Source organism: Pleurodeles waltl, chromosome 11, assembly GCF_031143425.1.
Source record: "Pleurodeles waltl isolate 20211129_DDA chromosome 11, aPleWal1.hap1.20221129, whole genome shotgun sequence".
Classification (NCBI taxonomy): domain Eukaryota; kingdom Metazoa; phylum Chordata; class Amphibia; order Caudata; family Salamandridae; genus Pleurodeles; species Pleurodeles waltl.
In genome coordinates, this window is record NC_090450.1 from 416290513 (window position 1) to 416309797 (window position 19285).

The 19285-nt window shown below is 41.6% G+C and overlaps 1 protein-coding gene across 4 annotated transcripts in view; it reads left to right on the forward strand.

Moving 5' to 3' along the window:
* The window catches only part of IWS1 (interacts with SUPT6H, CTD assembly factor 1), a 301618-nt gene that overhangs the window by 93333 nt on the left and 189000 nt on the right, over positions 1 to 19285 (forward strand). For 2 of the 4 annotated variants that reach the window (XM_069213754.1, XM_069213755.1), the window contains exon 4: positions 11674 to 11863. In XM_069213754.1, coding sequence (XP_069069855.1) covers positions 11674 to 11863 — 190 coding nt within the window. The remainder of the gene's footprint in view (positions 1 to 11673; positions 11864 to 19285) is intronic. The other 2 variants (XM_069213757.1, XM_069213756.1) reach the window with 1 other exon arrangement.

The following is a 19285-nucleotide window of genomic DNA, read 5'->3' on the forward strand; positions in this document are numbered from 1 at the left end:
CATGCTGATTGCCCATGCATCCTGTATGCCTAATTTGTCTAATGCCTTTGATAACGCGTCCGTCTATGTTAATTTATACACATCAGGACTCGTTTTAGGTCGATGAACCTTTGGACCCAGTGGTGAGTCTCCGTAAAACGAGATTATCAAACATTAATCAATAAGAATTAGCTTTAGAAATACATATCACATTACCATGAATAAATCTGCGGCGCATTCATTATTCTTCAGACTCAAATAATCACACTTTGAAGGAAGATTTTGTGAATTTATTCCCTATTGATTACAATCTAATAATAAACGTATTAGTGTCAAAACCAAGTAATATATGAGCATAATCACAAATTGGCAACTACAATATGCTTTCAGCAATGCAATGATCAGAATCATAAGATAGATATGTTTAGCAAGAATATCAAAGTTCGCATCAGCTCATAAGATATCAGTTCAGCATAGCTTCATGTCAGTCACGTCAGTTCCGTCAGTCAAATGAGTACCTCGTCTAACCTCAAATTGGCATTAGCATGTTGGGCTTCATGCAAAACAATTTAGAACATCAATTTGGAAAACATCTAACTATGTTATCTAGTTTAAACATACAGCAGTTGGTACCGAGAAAGAAAAGGCAAAAGATTTGTTAACAAATAATTACCCTCCTCAAGATAGGTCAGCATTCAGGATCAGTCTTCGTCTTCGTCTTCAGGACATCAGTAGAGTCACCGTCAATCTACCTAATTGGAAGCAAGGAAACTCTCCCTTTAGGGGAAAGTTTAACGAATTTTCTAAGTCTCAATTCATCAAATAGAGTGACAGAGTTTCTGGATACAATCAATATCATCCCTGCCTAATGTGTCTCGTCTCTCGTGTCATGGGTTTTTATCCCCTCTTGAGTGATACATTCCCCCAAAATTCTATTGGTCAGTCACTACACCCCACATTGGTAACCAATCAAATTATACAGTAAGTAATGCATTTGTCATTTCTTGATATCTACTCATATCCCAATTGGTCTTTATAATTGACGTTTTTCGTAGGTGGCATATCCGGGGTTACTTCACCACTTTGGCACACGTCTTGGGTCAGGAGTTCTCTTCTCCTCGCTTTATTGTCCTTGAAAGTGTCCATGTTTGTTTCGAAGCTTCATTATTCCTACTAAAGGCTACTAGCATGCGAATGGGAGAATACAGAATGTTTCTTTTAGGTACAGAAAAGAACAATCGCTGGGTCATGGTCGTTTGCAAGCCAGCACACTGGAGAAGCAGAAAATACGCCTTTTAATGAGAGTTACACAGCTTGTTTGCGACTCATGCTAACTTAAGGTATACGAGTTCTAATGAATGCAGTTCAAACCATAATGATATATGCAATTAGAAGTGGTTATTTCTCCTATTCGACATTAGTTTACACAAACAAATATTTTTCCATGTTTATTAATACATTATTAGTACTGCATTATTAGTATATATATGTGAGCATTTCACGTCTATAGAATATAATTTTAAGCTACGCTCTCTCACCTTTACTCAGTATTCTCCCCAATAACGTGTCTGTTTTTTTCTCATACGACCGAAATCTCAAGCCAGTATAAATGATTTAAAGCCCCGCTCTCAGAGGCACGAAGTCTCCAACACAGTTGAACAAAGGTGTTCATTCTTTGTGGCCTTTGATTTTGATGCCTAATTCGAGCCGCACCTGGGCTGGGGAGGTTGATTTTTGGCAAGCAGAAGTCCACTTAGAGGCATTTGTTTGTATCTGATTTAGGATGGCTGCTTCCTTGCCATGCATGATTTCCAAGCCATAAGCAAATGTTGGCATGAGTTAAGCTACCATTACATTTAGCAGATGAGCTTGTGAAAGCCAGCTCAGTTTCTTTTACAATAGTTTAAATGCAAAAATGAGGGAGTGCGCTTTTGCCGGTGATATGGCAGGGGTTGTTTGAAGGACAGCTGGCACCCCATATTGATACCCAAATACTTGTATGACCAAGCAACCTCGACCTGTTTGCTCTTTGCAAACCAGGTAAATGACTTGTACTTGGTATCGACCAGATGCACGTCTTTTATTTTATTTAAATTCTGCTCTACTCCTTGTAGCTCAATGTAAGCTGCTAGTGTGTTGATGGATCTTTGCAGGCCGATGGGCGTTTGGTTCTAACAGCAATGTCTGCATACTACAAGCACATTATTTTCATGTTGCCAAGGTGGGTGGCCGGCTGCGCTGTTTGATCAAATAGCTGTTTAAATCAGCTAAGTATAGGTTTAACAAACTTGGGGCTCGAACTGTTTGAAGCCATTCATAGTGTGGATTTCTGACGTGACTGCTGCTACTGTCTTCCATTTTGACCTGTGCCCATGTGTCACTATACAGTGCTATGATCGTGTTTATCATTTCTCCTGGGATTCCCCATTCTGCCAATTTTGCTCAGAGGCAGCCACAAGGGACACGATCAAAGGCAGATTTGAGGTCAATGAAACACGCAAACAGATGAGTTTTACGCCTTATTGTGTTTTCTGCTAAGATGGTGAGTATGGCAAGGTTTGTGATTGTCCCCATGCCTGGCCCAAGTAATTTTTGTGTTTTTGATATGAGTTTTTTTTTTTTTTTTTTTTGACCCAGACTTGCAGGTCTTGAGGCATACATTGTGCGTACAGTTTGGCTTCCACATCGATCAGCGCCATTAGCCTATAGTTCACGGTGATGAAAGACTTCTGTTCTTTTAGATAGGATGTAAGATGTCCCCTTTCCATGAGGCAGATATGACATTCTTGTGATGGATTTGTTTATAGAGGTGTGAAATATCAGGCCCAAAAAGCAACATCGGGCTGGAAAAACGCGTTGGGAAGACCATATAGACCCACCGCTCCTTCTGACTTCAGTTTCTTTAGGATCTCCTCTAGCTATTTAGCGTCTGCCAAAGACCCCGAAGTATGAGTATAATTGATCATTGAACTCTGTGTTCTACATTGATGTCTAAACTTGTAACTCTTTGGTTTATCTCCCGGGTCTTTCCTCTGGCAACATTGTTGCCTGTTTTCGATGACTAACTTCTTTCTCTCTTCTGACAATTGTACATGAATATATGATTCCTAGACTTCCTCTGAGATCCAGTCGTTTTGATGGCTTGCCTGTCCTTTGACAAGCCTGTTTATCGTGTCCCAAAATGCTTCACGGTTTGGCTGTTTGTTGGTCCTCAGGTGCTTGTTCTATATATCTTCTTGGTCACTGTTTTTTGGCTTCCAGGATTCTTTGTGATATAGTAGCCTTATGGTTTTAAATAGGGATTTTTCTGATTTTCTTTCCTTTTCCTTTTCTTAGCTTCTACTCCTAGTCTTATCACTTCTCTGGCTTGTGAATTCATATTGCTTTGTAAAACTATACAAACACCAATTTGCATAATTTGTGATGCGCCTAAATTTGATTTTCTTACTTCGGTATTTTACAACAATCTATTCAATTTGATGTATGTTTTTTTAATAACCTCTTTTCCTGGCAAATTCACAGGTTTGATTTCTGATTCTAGAGTACATCTCTTACTCCTTTTCTAAAAAGCAGCATACTATGATTATAGGCCCCACATGCAGAAAGTTATTACTGTAAACTACTCCCACAATGTAATCAGCTCTCAGTGGCCACGTTACTGCAGTTTCTGTCCAGGCTGTTAACAGTTTACACTCTTCTTTGGCTTTCTGCTAAGGACGTGACTGGTAAAAGCGCTATATCATGCTCATTTGTCTGTGCCATAAACAAGCCTTCTGCAAAAGTGCAGTACTACAATGCAGTAGATTGGGGACTACGATGAAGTAACATTATTTATCCAGGTAGCTGCCAGAAAACATCAGCTGGCGACTTACATTGATTTGGTAACCAGTTGTTTTACTAAGCATCCCACTCATGCAGCTCCAATAAGGTGATAATCCAGGACAGTCCATGAATATGTGTAGATCATCCACTTGCGGAGCTCCACATTTCAGGCAAGTAGGTGCCTTACCAACCGCTTTAGCCAGCTTACATGGAGTCCAGTAGGCCCTATGCATGTTAAAAAGGTGGTTTCTCTTCAGTGGCACAGATTTTACAACGGTATATAGAGTCTTTAGAGATACTTGACTCAATAGGCTTAAATTACTCTCAATTAGGTCAACCTTCCAAATCAAGTATGGTTCTGGGTGATTATCTTAAGCCTCGAGAAGGGCCCAGTACCAACGTGCCACTTTGTTCTTCAGAGTTGTACTACTATCTAAATGGCCCACCCTCTTCGACCCATTCCTGTGACACCCACCATAACTGCAGCTCATAATACTTGAACTTTGAAAGCTCACCTCCAGTAAGCGCTGCCAATGCTTCCCACCTTACTAATCTTCTCCTGTCCCTCAAGTCACTTCAGTAATTTCTCTGCTTGCCTCAGAGGCCTGCTAAGTGCATCTTTTAAACATTCTGGAGTCCCAGGTGAGTCCCGAATTGGGGCTGAGGAAGTGTAGTATGGAATATTAAAAGTTCTTCTGAAGCTGACCCATATCTTTAATGTAGCAACAAGGACCTTCAGCCTAACTTTCTCAAAATACTTGGGATCCCCACATTTACACAGAAAATGACTTCATCCCATGTCAGTTAACATTGCTGCGTATACTTTGCCCATAAATTAGTTATCTGACTCATTAGCTAGCAGCCAAATGCACTTAAATTAGAAAGTATTACAGTAAATCTGAAAGTCAGGTACCACCAAGCCTCCAGCAGTCTGCTTCCTCCTGAGCTTTTTCCATGAGATGGATGCCCTTAGATGCCCACACAAAATTGCTTACTTTGCCCTGTAGTTTGCTGACATGCTCCTTCGAAAAGGGTATAGTATTAATCAGAAAATAGACTTTTGGAAGCACCATCATTTTAATCAAGTTTATTCTACCATAGATTCTTAAAGGCAAATTGTTCCATCTCATCAGGAGCTTTTCTACTTCACTGCTGACTTTTTCCCCAAATTTATCAGGAGGCTATCCTCCAATTTATGCACTATTTGTATTCCCAAATACTTAATCTGCTTTGTGTAATTCTGTACTCCTCCCTCCATCCCCTATGACATAACCTCTGTTTTTTTCCTTACTGATTTGGTACCCTGGGATATTAGCAAACTCCTCAGCATATTCTACTACCTTAGATATTGACTGAGGCATTTCACTGGTATGTAGCAAGATATCATCTGCATAAAGTGCCAATTTGGCTTCAAAACCGAGAGCACTAAATGTGATAATGGTGGCATATAACCTGATCCGTTGAGCAATCTGTTCTATATACAGGTCAGATGGAAGTGGTGAAAGGGGGCAGCCTTGCTAGTACCCCTCGAAATGGTTGAATTCTCTGTCAATACATCATTTACCAAGACCCTTTCGACTGGTGCCTCTTAAAAACTCTGTAATGTTCTAATCATTATCTGGTTAAATCTGAACCTTTTAAGGACTTTCCAACTGACCCTGTCAAAAGCCTTTGGCATCCAGGGCTGCAACCGTCAACAGAACATCCTGGGCATCAGGCTTCAGGCATCAGAGATCTATGGCACCAATCCGAAGATGAGTCAGTTCATTCAGCTGCCTCCCTAGGATAAAACCCCTCTGATCGGGGTGTACAGTAGTTCTAACTGCATTTTCAGTCCTATAGGCCACTACCCCTGCAAAGATCTTAAAATCCATATTTAATAGTGATATTGGTGTGTAAGACTCGCTCTGGTTGTATCTTTAGCTGGCTTCAAAACCATTATGATTGTGGTCTCGCACCAAGAAGCGGCACTTTCTTCCTCTTAAAATAGATTGCGTTAAACAGTTCCTTCAGTGCTTGTGCCAAAGTATCTAACATAGCTTTATAAAGTTCCAAAAGGAGCCTGTCAGGCCCAGGCACTTTACTGTCCTTTTAGCTTCGCAACCTGGCTCTGTATTTCCTCCTTGGTAATCTCCGAACTGAGAACTTTAACCTGTGCCCTTGTTACTGTCAGGAGGTCTCTATTCGATAACCATTTCTTATTGCTATCTTTATGTGGATGAATGTGCTTATTATATAGGGATCTTGCATGTCTCAGGATCTCTCCCTCTATCTCATTATTGGTGTATAACACCTTTCCAGTATCAGAGTTCACTAGTGTATGTATGGAATTCCTAGTTCTAGCTGTCCGGGCCTTCCAGGCTAACTTGGAGCTACAGTATTTACCAAATCAAAATGCTGCAACTTACTGGCTGTCCACCTATTCTGTATCTTCCTTGCCAATCTGCCTTCCTGTTAAGCTTCCGCTATTTCCTAATTGTAGAGGAAAAGCAAAAAATAAAAATATATTTTTTTTATATAGAGGGATGCTTTATCGTTGCACCTTGGAGCTCTAACTCCTTCCTCAAGATTCTTGCCCTAAACATCTCCTCCTGCGTTTGCGTTTCCAATTTATATATTACTTACCTCCCAAAGATAAGCCTTATACGGATACCAGATTATGGGCTGACTAGCTGTACCCACATTTTGTACAGAAACTCAACAGTCTTTTCTGATGGTTTTGAGCCAACACACTCCTGTAGAAGCAAGACCCTATTTAATGTCCATCTCCTTGAGCATGGCCTGTCAGAGAGGTTCAATTTTAAGCATTCAAAGCAGTGATCCGACAGCAGGGCTGGAAGATTGACAATTGACTCTACCATGTCATTTAGAGATTGATCTAAGAGGAAATAATCGATCTTAGAATAATGCCTCTGTTTTTTGCTGTAAAAGGTAAACTGTTTATAGGTCCGCGACTTCCTGCGCCAAATGTCTACCGGGTTCCAGTCCCTCATGCCCCTCAACTTGCAAGAGGTTTTGGGGGGTATTTATGCACTTGGTTCTTGATGTTCTATCCAGCTTCTTAATTAAAACAATATTAAAATCCCATCCCACTAATACAGGTGTAGGAGCTGTTAGCAAATGCTGTTGTAACATAGCCAGACATACTGGATCATTGCAGTTCAGACCATAATACACTGTACACAACAGCTGTGTACTACCAGTCTACAAGATTGACACCAGCCTTCTCCCAGTATCATCAGTATTGTACTTTAAGAGCTTAATCACTGAATGTGTCCTGATAATAGTGGCCACCCCTCTCGTACTTTCCCTTCACCCCCGTTGCGCACAACATACCACGTCCTGTACCCATCTGAGCCTTCTAAGGAAAGCTTTAAACTCTGGTCTCTGTGGATTCCCTGCAGCTATATGATGTGAGCCCCACTATCCTTTAGGTGTTCTGCAACTAAACCTTGTGATTGGAGGACGTACTCAGTTTTTTTTTTTTTTTCTTTTTTTTTTTTTTTTACGCCAGTGCTGCCCACTCAATATACCCCCCCCTTACTCATGCCATGTGGTACCCCTTCCTTATCCTTTGGCTTCTTATCCATCATTTGAGGGGATGGTTTACCCCCACCTATAAATATCAAATCCTTTCCGATCCAACCTACACCTTAAGCAGCCACTTTAATTTCTTCTATTAGCACATTCACTTCTGCAGGGCTTCTGAGATTATACATCTTATTTTTCACATGATCTGCAACAACGCGGGAAACTTAATCTGAACCGTGGCTCCAAGCTTCTGCAGTTCATCCATTCTGGTGCCCAGTTCACACTGTCGCTGTGTTGTCCTTTTACCGACATCTCACCTTACTTGATATGTGCATTCTTCATGAGTCAAAACTGCAAAACCAAGCATTCATTGATGTCCTAAACAAGTTAGAAAATCCTTCTAGGTGCAGTAACTTAAGGCTAGTGAGTATCCCTGAGGGAACTGAGGCAAGGGATCTGAAAACCTTTGTGATTAAACTCCTGATAGGGGGTGATCTTGCAGGATAGATTAGATATTGATTTGGACATGGAAATTCAGAGAGTCCACAGAGAAACCTTTATGTTGATTTCAAACTGCAACAGAATATAAATGTTGCCTTTTGTGCTTAGTCCAAGACTCCTATTAAAGAAAGGTGGGCTCAGAGGCGGTGGAGGTCTGGAGAAGCTGCTGTACATGAGCTACAGGTCTCCTGGAGCTTAAGTCATGGCATTGGAATACTGGCATAGGTGGGAGAATCAGATGGTATTTCTGAACAGATTGCAGCAAGATGTGGAGCTTGTATCTTGGACTTACTCCATGTGTTGTATCTAACCCTCGCAGGTTGGGGGAAATAAAGAGGATACTTCCTGTTTAGGATATCCATGATTGTAAACTGTGGGTCCTATACAGTGGTATCAATTTAAGGGAAACTAACTGTTTCCTGTAGATGTGGGAGCCTGTATTTTGGCCTTTGTCTTGTTGCATGCAGGAGGTACTGCTGAGATATCCTGGACTGTAGGGGCAGATTAAACAGCTGAGTAGAAAAGCTTAACTGCACCCAGGCAGGCGTAATTGCAGGGAGTTCTGCCTTATGACTACTGAGCTGTAAAGCAATTGCTTTCCAAACACAATCTGTATCTTTCTTTTTAAACTGCTGTTTGGAATTAGTTCTTCAAATTCAGATCTGTGAATTGCCCATATCTACTCGTTACTAAATCACTCCGGTCTTCAAAAATTAGGAAGGCAAACTTAAGTACATAAGCAACTTCCTCTCTCCCCCCCCCCCCCCACCCCCATACCCCCCAAAAAGAATCTCCGTGATATTGCTGAAGATGATGATAGAGCACCTACTTTGGAATTTCCCTCGAGAGCCGATCCTCAGAGCAGCCATAAAGGAATTCCAGCCCCGCAAAAAAGAAAAAAAAAGGCAAGTGATGCAGCCAACCTGGCTGCAAGGAACTCATTTTTTTTTTAACTTTCTCTGTTACCTCCACATACACCCTTCCTCAGTCCCTGTCCTCTGTATACGCCAGCAATTTATAAAAAAAAACAAAAAACGCTGGCCATAGCATAGCGCTTTTATTCTTATACTTTCAGCCATGCTGCACAGCAGCAGCACTGCTGTGCAACATGGCTAAAACACATTGAACAAGCCAATAGCTCTCGTAGGTGAGACCTGTTGGCTTTATTAATGTTTGTTGATAGTATCTTGTGAAAGTTTCATTTTATTTTATTAAGGGACTTTTGTATTTTGCCTAGCGTTAGGATCCCTCTTGTAACAATTCGTGTTAAAACTTCGAATTGGTAAACGTTGCCAGTGAATGTGTTACAATATACACTCTCATTATAGCCTTTATCAAGTGTTTAGGGTGCACGCACCAGTACTTTATAGGTCTGCAAATGTTTGTGAACTGATGACTGTTTGCCACGATTACTGGCCACAAATTGAACTGGTTGGAATTATCAAAAATATGCAGAAATCTGGAGGGAATGGCAGTCCATATTCTGGTGTACCCATCTGTGACACCTCCCACATAAAATGTACTTCACCACCGATTATTTTATGGTTTGAAAACCAAACTGCTGCAATTTCACCACCATCTAAAGAAACACATCAAAAAGGCAGCATGAGCACAGCCCAGTCACACCAGTGCTGGTCCAAAGTCTTTAAACTACCACCACACTTATTTATGTTCAAATAACTAACATATTCCAATGTTCATGACCATCACATGAAGCCTTCAACAATCAGCATAATCCCAAATATGACTCGCATAACTCAATTCCTGTTGGGTCACACAAACAAGCAAATTTGAGTGTTCAAATATGTTATGTGAAACAAAATACACACATAACAAAGTAAAATTATTATGTCCGCTTCAGTTAAAATACATAGCGTTACTGTGTGTTGGCTTCAAATGCATGTCCACTAATGATGAGCTTTGTGATCACCACACATAAAGACAAAATAAACTGGTGTGTGACATTTGTAGGCGTATACAAAAACAGAAAAAACAGTTGGCAAACGTACTACTATTACAAGATTCATACATGTATAAAACAGTTAAATTGCTTTCAAAAACTCAAGTTAAAGATGTGTTGAGGCTCACTTGGATGTCAGTAGGTGTTCCAGAAAAAGGACAATATGCACAGGAAAGGGTTCCGCCTTCAACTGATCTACCAGCTCTGCTGCTCCCACTGGCCTGATCTCCCAACAATGCCATAAACTTTTCCTGATGTCAAACGGATCTTCAACACATGCAATACCATATTAAAAAGTGTACAAAACAAGAAATTACATCTAGCATGCCTACCCAAGGATGGAATCCTTGTTTTCTAGGACACACGTGGGGAGCAATACAGTACTTGGAGTACCTTCATACATTGACAACCAAGAAGAATGTTCTAATGTAATATTTCAAAAATACTTCCAGTCTGCAGTGTCAAATGCTTCACCAAATGGCGATAACTTCCCACTCCCCCAAAAAATGTAAACACCAGTTCAGTGTCACTGTGCCTACTTAGTCACACAATCATTTAAAAACGTTATTACTCCTATAACACTCAGACTTTTATATGCTTCCAACTACTACAAATGACGGCATGAATGGGAGGTGAGGTTATGTAGGTGCAGAGGTACTGTAGAATTTGTGAATATCCTGTTTTTTTTTTAGATTTTCTCTGTAGCGCACTGTAAAGGTTAAGAGGAGAGCATGATTAGCAATGTTATCAAGGTTGTTGCAGGAATTCTATGCTAAGTATTCTCAAACTGTTATTTGTCAGCAAAGACAACCCTCCCTGCCCCCCAAAAAACATATTAGCTTCTATATTTTTCCAAATTGGCTAGTTAGAGCTCTTGGATCCCTAAAAATGAGGCGTTCTTGTTTGTAGTTTTTACCAGTGCATCTGTGTAATGTCAAAATTACTGGCTCTTGTCGTCGAAGAGTCATGTAGTAGAATGTATTAGAGTACGTAATGAGCATGCCTGAACCCATATGTTGACTATTTTACTTTATAACACTAGTGGCTTAGTGCCATGGGTGCAGATCCCTGAATAACCCTGAAGATTCAGTCCCTCAATGAATTTGTGCCACTGGTTTTGAAAGCAGTTTATTAGCAGCGGACATCCTTAATGTTGAAACTTGTATCTCTACCTGCAGAGAATTTCAGATTTCTATTGTCAGGGTTCGCAAAATAATTGCTAAGCACTGCCCTTTGGAATCCATGCAGCCCTGATTTGATCTTTTTCTCAGGGTATTGCCCTTAAAGTTGCCGCACACGTGCTAGCAGATAATGTCTGTAGGGCCATAAGGGTCATTTGACCCTCAAAAAGGAATCCTGCTACACTCCTTAGTCACGCACAGTGAGACAGGAAGACACAGTGGTGCAGGAGTCAGAAAGATGATCTTTGAGAAAGTGGTTGAAGGATTGTTAAAATAGCTGTATAGCAAGGTACATTTGTGATAATTGATGCAAGATGAAAAAATCTCTGTGCCAGCGGAGGTCCCCTCTCTGTGCTCTGCATTGGCAGATTAGCACCAATTTCACATCCAACAGAATGAGTAGGGCTAAACTTTGGCACTGCTGACAAATGATGAGCAGCATTAAAGTTCTGTGGTCATGTAGAGAAATGGTTTTATTAAACAGGAAGCAATTAGGAGAGCCTAAACAATACCTGGCCCTGTAGGATTTGATTATTACAGGAGCATGGCAAAAAACATTGCAACCTAACTAGTACAATTTGCTGTAATTTCATTTTTATGACAGATGTTCATTGGCTTTCTGCATTTCATACAATCCAACTCTTCCCCTAATCTCTCTTTTTGTGATGCCATTATTAATGTTTTGCTTTTCAATCTCAGCAGCAAAAAAGAGCAACATACTCTCCGATGGTGAAGATTCTGTCAGTGATTCTGCTTCTGAGAAATCTGCACCAAAGCCTAAGGATGTGATGTCGGATAGCGAAGACGAAGAGAGCGGAAAGAGGGAGACTGGCAAGACCAATGAGCAGAATCTGTTTGGCAGTGATAGTGAATCTGGGAATGAGGAAGAGTAAGTAAAAAACAAAACTACACTGAATTTCTTTGATTCACAGAGGTGCTATTCTCAAAGAAATTCTTAGTGCAAAGCCTGTTTGTCTTCACCCAGGTCTGCTGTACTACTGGCATAGCTTGCCACTGGCAGAAAATGTGAGCTGGAAAGTTTTGTGTGCATAAGCTTGCGGAAGGATAATCGATCCAGAAAGTGGTCTTGTGTTACTTAATGTTTGAGAGCTTGCAGTGATGTTTACATTTTGTGTATTTTGCCATGAATAGTGCTTATTTTTGTTAGTACTAAATTTGTTAACTTTTTTTTTTAATAAGTCTTTTTAAATGTCCTGCTTTGTTTTACACGGTTTGTTTTGTTAGCTAGTTAATATCAGTTGTGGCTGGGCCATTTGCCTTTTAAATTCCACTCTAAGTCTATGGTCCTGGAAATGTCCCTTGTGGGCAAAAGCTGTCAGCAAATAAATGTCCCAGCGTTGGAGCTTCATTATCAAATAGTGACCCAACTATATATGTATTTTTTGTGACCAGCAGAAGTTTTGCTTCTTATTTTCCTAACACAGGAGTTCTTATGAAATACACTAAACAAGTGGAGGAATAGTGTGTTTACTCTTCATCTCTATGGTCTCTAAAACCAAATTTAAGACTTCACGAGACTGTTTTTCAATGAGTCTGTTAGGTCTACACAGGTTTTGTATTTGCAACTTCCTCACTTTTGGTATATCAGATTGTGCTTGCTAATAGGTCTCCAGGGGTGAGACTGAATACATATGATAACAATACAAACTACACAGTTGACCACAGATCCATTCCTGTCAGAAATGATGCACCTGACACTTATTTACTGGCTTCAGGCTGATATCTATTAATGAGATACCTATTTATTCTTTTTATAATTGGCATGAGTCCAAAAAGAGACTCAACCGCCAAATCGCCAAAAAATATATTGTTGAATTCAGTAGTCCACGCACAATATTAAAAATATCTAACAAATAAACAGCATTGGAAAACGTACAATCAAAGGACCCAATTATTACAAAAACAGTCCAAGTAAGCCATTATTTGAATACAAATCAACCAGTCCTACTCAAGATACAGAAAAATACCAGATCTTGAAAAGAGTCAGTTTCTGATATGTTGCATTACAACTTCTGTCCCTTGTCTGATATTCTTTCTGGCTTTACTAAAATGTGTCTATGGAGATTTGCGGTTTTCTTGGTGTACTAATCGCTCTTCCTAATCTCTGATGTTCTCTTCACATGTTACAACTGTTTTCTGCTCATCCTCTGAGGTGATAGTGAGAGATCAAAATCCCATGCAAATGTTATATAAGCTGTCAGCGTGCACCTGGTTTCTTCGGAATTGAATCAATACAGCAACAAACATGCCAAGAAACCAGCAACATATCACCCGAGAGAATGAGGAGAAAGGATTTGTTAAGTGCTGAAATCATTGAATTAATTAAAAAGCTGCTTAGAGTTTTTAAGTGACCTTGAATAGACTTATGTTAGATCATCACAAACGCGTTTCAAATCAGTGATGGTAAATGCCTACCAGGAGACACAAAATGGATCATGAATTGCTGCTAACCCCTAGGATCCCAAGACAAAAAAAGAAAATTGTTCCAGGGGCAGAATTTATTTGTAGCTTGTGTTAGCTGCAGAAACACATTATACACGCTCATGCCATCTGGTGTTGGCCCCATACTTTACAACTTGTTTTTATCGAAAAATTATTTGTTGCCGACCTGACAATGAGACTGTTCCTCTTTGAGTGAATGCACATGCTCAACGGCTCTATTGTTTGATATTTTTCCTCCATATGGCTTGGATTGCTAGCATTGCAGCTAAGTTGAACGATGATACCGTGCAGTGGTCATCGACACTGTATCCGGTGACTTTCTTCGGAACCTCCAGCTCGGCAGCTGCCTTGACCATAACACTTCTCTGTGCCGCCGAGAATGCTCAGTTCTGGGTAATGGAGGGTAAAAAAAAAACAAAAAACATTTTCTAAAGTGCCCACTGTGTGTGGCGAAGTGTGCATACTCGAATCAGCATGCCGTCTCCAACCTCTGCCTGTTGCCAGAGCATAACTAACAGGATTGTACAGCCTGCAATCTGTTCAAGAACAAGTAAACCCCTCGCAATCGACGCCTAGTTGATCAACGTATGCAAAGAATCGGAAGATGATGGCAAAAGTGACTTCCTCTTGTATAGTCCACATTATGTTGTCTGAAGACGGCGAACAGCACGAAGAAGAAGAACAGGATCAACCCTCCCTCCCTGCCTCCACCCATGAAGATACCATCACTACCGGATCAGGGCTCAGAATGAAGACACTCCAAGGGCTACGAGTGCTTGGTCATCAGACCCACCCACACACACCCCATAATTACCTACAATGCCATTCAACACCGCCTTAGTGCACCACAGCCGTCGGGCTCTGATCGACACCAAGCAACCTTTGGAGCTGAGAAAGGACGATGGCCTCAATCCAGATTGAGCTCAGGGCAAACCTGGAGGGGACATTCAGCCCTCAAAGCCAGAGCAGCATTTGCTGCCGACAAAGCCATTGATGCCTGTATAGCCTTAGACGCCAAGCAAAACCATACTTCTTTGGTGCCGGCAAAGTCGTCGGAGTCAACTAGACATATAACATTGAGTACAGAAGCATCATTGATGTTGATACATAAAAAGACATCGGCATTGAAGCCATCAACAGCAATGGCTTTGCTCCGGCTCCACAGAAGTACAAAGCAAAAAAGGACTTGCCAGATCACAAGGATCCAGTCACAGTAAACCCCTAGTATGAGGGCAATATCTTTGAAAACCTCCAAGGACTTACGAACAGGAAAATACTTTAGTAGGCTGAGCATTAACCAGGAAAATCAAGCAGTAAAGGAAGGGATACGGCAGGACGTGGGTCAAACCCAACCTCCTCCAAAGCAAAAAAAAAAAAAAAAAAAGACTATGGAACACGAAACAACTTGCTCTATGCCACTAGACTCTTCACCACTATCCATGTCGCCAGTTTCCACACACTCAGATGATATTGATACCAGCATCCCTGCACAGTACACTCAGGATGATGACTTTGAGGGAATGTTACTAGGTACTCCAGGTCCATGGTACAATTAGGACTTTGTTCAACCAGACCTAGACATAGATGTACTGGCACCAGCTGAAGCCTCACTACCAGATGACTCAACTTCTTATCATTGTGATACTCAGCTGAGCGTTGGAGCACACTAAGTTCAGATGCACACCCCAAAGGAGGAAGGTTTCAGCCGAAACAAACTCCAAGACTAAGCGCAGTTGTCATGATAGGGTCAAAGCTTAAAGTTTCCACAGCAGTATTTAAAGACCCAGTTAAGACAAGGTTTTTAAAACCTTGAGCGAAAATAGAAACCTGCACCTAATAATCTGCTCTATGTTAAGGTACACCTATCGAAGTCACAAGAGCTAAGAAAAAGGCAGTTTTCCAAAGTACAGGTAACACATCTCTTCTGGATAAGGAGAGTAACCTAATAGATGCAGCAGGGCAAACGAGTGACGGTAGGACGTGCCAGTCATTGCCGCAAAGCCAATTAAGTCGGCCTACTCTCATGTTATATCAGAGTAGTTTGGGATGACATAGAGGAGCTGTTAAACATCTCACAGATCAGTATAAAGAAAGAGCTGAGGAATTGGTGTTGGAGGGCGAACAAACCTGCAATACAACGAGTCACTGCACCTTGGACAGTGCAGATGCTGCTGCATGAAGAATCAGCTCCTCAGTTGTTCTACGCAGGCATGCTTGGCTACGCATATCAGGCTTTAATCCTGAAGTTCAGCAACACTTCTTAAACGTCCCTATAATGGGGAATACCTCTTCGGAGGTAGATACCCAATTAGAAAAAAATAAAAAAGACTCTGAAACCGTGAAATCAATGGGGGGGGGGGGTCCTACCGTTCACAGCACCTAGATAGCAGTCCTTTCGCAGGTTTCAGGATGGGGTGCAGCTAAAGCCACCACTAACACACAGTCCTACCAGAAACAACAGCAGGCATGCCACCAGCAAAGTGATAGGGGATAGTATAGATGTGGATACAAAAGAGGTAGTCAAAGGGGGAAATATAAAGGTACTCCCTAAAGGGGCACCTCTACCTCAAAACAGTGACTCTCCACAACTTCCCCCGATCACACGCCACCTGTCTGGTGAAGACTATAGCAGTACCATCACCTCTGGCCCAAAATAACATTCCACAAATGGGTGCTGCCTAGAATTTACTTCACAACCTCCAAGCATACCATCATGAAGACACTCAACTCTCAACACCTCCTCATTCTCAAGGAGGTGAAATCTCTGCTGGTAAAAGATGTCATGGAGATAGTTCCAAAAGAACAACCCAGGAGAGGCATGCATTCCCTGTACTTCTTGATACTAAAGGAGGACAGCACACTGAAGCCAATACTGAATCTCTGCCTTCTCAATCAGTATATATTATCAGAACACTTCCATATGATAACACTGCTGGATGTGATCCCTTTGCCTCAGGAAGACCACTCCATAGCGCCACTTGACCAGAAGGATGCTTACGTTCACATCCCCATTCACACAGCACATCGTCGGTACCTAGGATTCATGGTAAGTGGACATCATTGCCAGTTCAAGGTGCCCTTTGGAGGTAACAGCACAAAGGGGGTCATTCTAACCCTGGCGGTAAAAACCGCCAGGGTGAATGACCGCGGTAGCACCGCCAACAGGCTGGCGGTGCACCGCCGGGCATTCTGACCGCGGCGGTACAGCCGCGGCCAGAAGCGGAAAGTCGGCGGGCTCCGTGTATAGGCTGGCGCAGAAAGAAAAGTACTGATGTCAGCGCATCAAGTGGCGCCTAAATATGAGAAGCAACGTCATTTCTGGCGGCCACAATGCAAACGACCGACTCCACCTGATGGTGCTCAGGGGTACTGCTCGATGTAAAATCACTGGATTCAGACTGACACCTGGGGGAAATTGTAAGGTAAGGAATCTGCAACTACAGGGAGTGCAGAATTATTAGGCAAGTTGTATTTTTGAGGATTAATTTTATTATTGAACAACAACCATGTACTCAATGAACCCAAAAAACTCATTAATATCAAAGCTGAATATTTTTGGAAGTAGTTTTTAGTTTGTTTTTAGTTTTAGCTATGTTAGGGGGATATCTGTGTGTGCAGGTGACTATTACTGTGCATAATTATTAGGCAACTTAACAAAAAACAAATATATACCCATTTCAATGATTTATTATTACCAGTGAAACCAATATAACATCTCAACATTCACAAATATACATTTCTGACATTCAAAAACAAAACAAAAACAAATCAGTGACCAATATAGCCACCTTTCTTTGCAAGGACACTCAAAAGCCTGCCATCCATGGATTCTGTCAGTGTTTTGATCTGTTCACCATCAACATTGCGTGCAGCAGCAACCACAGCCTCCCAGACACTGTTCAGAGAGGTGTACTGTTTTCCCTCCTTGTAAATCTCACATTTGATGATGGACCACAGGTTCTCAATGGGGTTCAGATCAGGTGAACAAGGAGGCCATGTCATTAGATTTCCTTCTTTTATACCCTTTCTTGCCAGCCACGCTGTGGAGTACTTGGACGCGTGTGATGGAGCATTGTCCTGCATGAAAATCATGTTTTTCTTGAAGGATGCAGACTTCTTCCTGTACCACTGCTTGAAGAAGGTGTCTTCCAGGAACTGGCAGTAGGACTGGGAGTTGAGCTTGACTCCATCCTCAACCCGAAAAGGCCCCACAAGCTCATCTTTGATGATACCAGCCCAAACCAGTACTCCACCTCCACCTTGCTGGCGTCTGAGTCGGACTGGAGCTCTCTGCCCTTTACCAATCCAGCCACGGGCCCATCCATCTGGCCCATCAAGACTCACTCTCATTTCATCAGTCCATAAAACCTTAGAAAAATCAGTCTTGAGATATTTCTTGGCCCAGTCTTGACGTTTCAGCTTGTGTGTCTTGTTCAGTGGTGGTCGTCTTTCATCCTTTCTTACCTTGGCCATGTCTCTGAGTATTGCACACCTTGTGCTTTTGGGCACTCCAGTGATGTTGCAGCTCTGAAATATGGCCAAACTGGTGGCAAGTTGCATCGTGGCAGCTGCACGCTTGACTTTTCTCAGTTCATGGGCAGTTATTTTGCGCCTTGGTTTTTCCACACGCTTCTTGCGACCCTGTTGACTATTTTGAATGAAACGCTTGATTGTTCGACGATCAGAAGCTTTGCAATTTTAAGAGTGCTGCATCCCTCTGCAAGATATCTCACTATTTTTGACTTTTCTGAGCCTGTCAAGTCCTTCTTTTGACCCATTTTGCCAAAGGAAAGGAAGTTGCCTAATAATTATGCACACCTGATATAGGGTGTTGATGTCATTAGACCACACCCCTTCTCATTACAGAGATGCACATCACCTAATATGCTTAATTGGTAGTAGGCTTTCGAGCCTATACAGCTTGGAGTAAGACAACATGCATAAAGAGGATGATGTGGTCAAAATACTCATTTGCCTAATAATTCTGCACTCCCTGTAGAAGTCTCTTATCAGATAATGTGATACAGCAATGTTTTCAAACATCTTTATCTGGTTTCATAAAGAACAGTCTAGTGTCTGATTTAAACAAAAAGGAAATAAGACTTGGGAAGAAACCTTTGGATTCATCTGTAGTTGCACTTTGTCTTGGAAAACAAAGTATAGTTCTTGTATTGTGAAGGCATGTAATTTCCTAACTCTTCTCAATGATGATGAGACAGCTACCAAGAAACCTTTCATGACAGGAACTGTAGGGGGCAGGAATGCAAAAGGTTCAAAAGTTGTGGACATAAATCTTTTAAGTACATTTAAATGACATTCTTGGATGGGTGCGGGGTGTGCTCGTGGAGGGATTATTCTTTTAAGCCCTTCCATGAAAGCTTTAATGATTGGCACTCAAAAAGAGACTTTGGTTACGATTCTGCAGATATGCTACAATTGCGGCAAGGTGCAGTCGTATGGAAGTGTATGCTAGCTGTGATTTTTGGATATGTAGGAGATAACATACTATTTGCTGTACCATGGGTGCACAGTGGTCTATGTTTTTAGCCATAAAGTAATGGACACATTTTTTCCATTTAGCTGCATAGCATGCTCTAGGTGCTGGACTCTGTGTCTCTTTAAGAATGTCCATACACTCTGGAGGCAGGTGCATGTATCTGAATTCTATGACATCAGGAGCCAAATTTGGAGGTTCAGTTGTTTGGTTTTGGGATGCCGGATTCTGCTGCTGCTGCTGTGAGTAACAAGGCCAGGTGTGTTAGTAAGCTTCTTGTGAGGTACTAGGGACAATTCCTGCAGTATTGTGTACCAGGATTGTCTCACCCAAGGGGTGCTACTAACATCATAA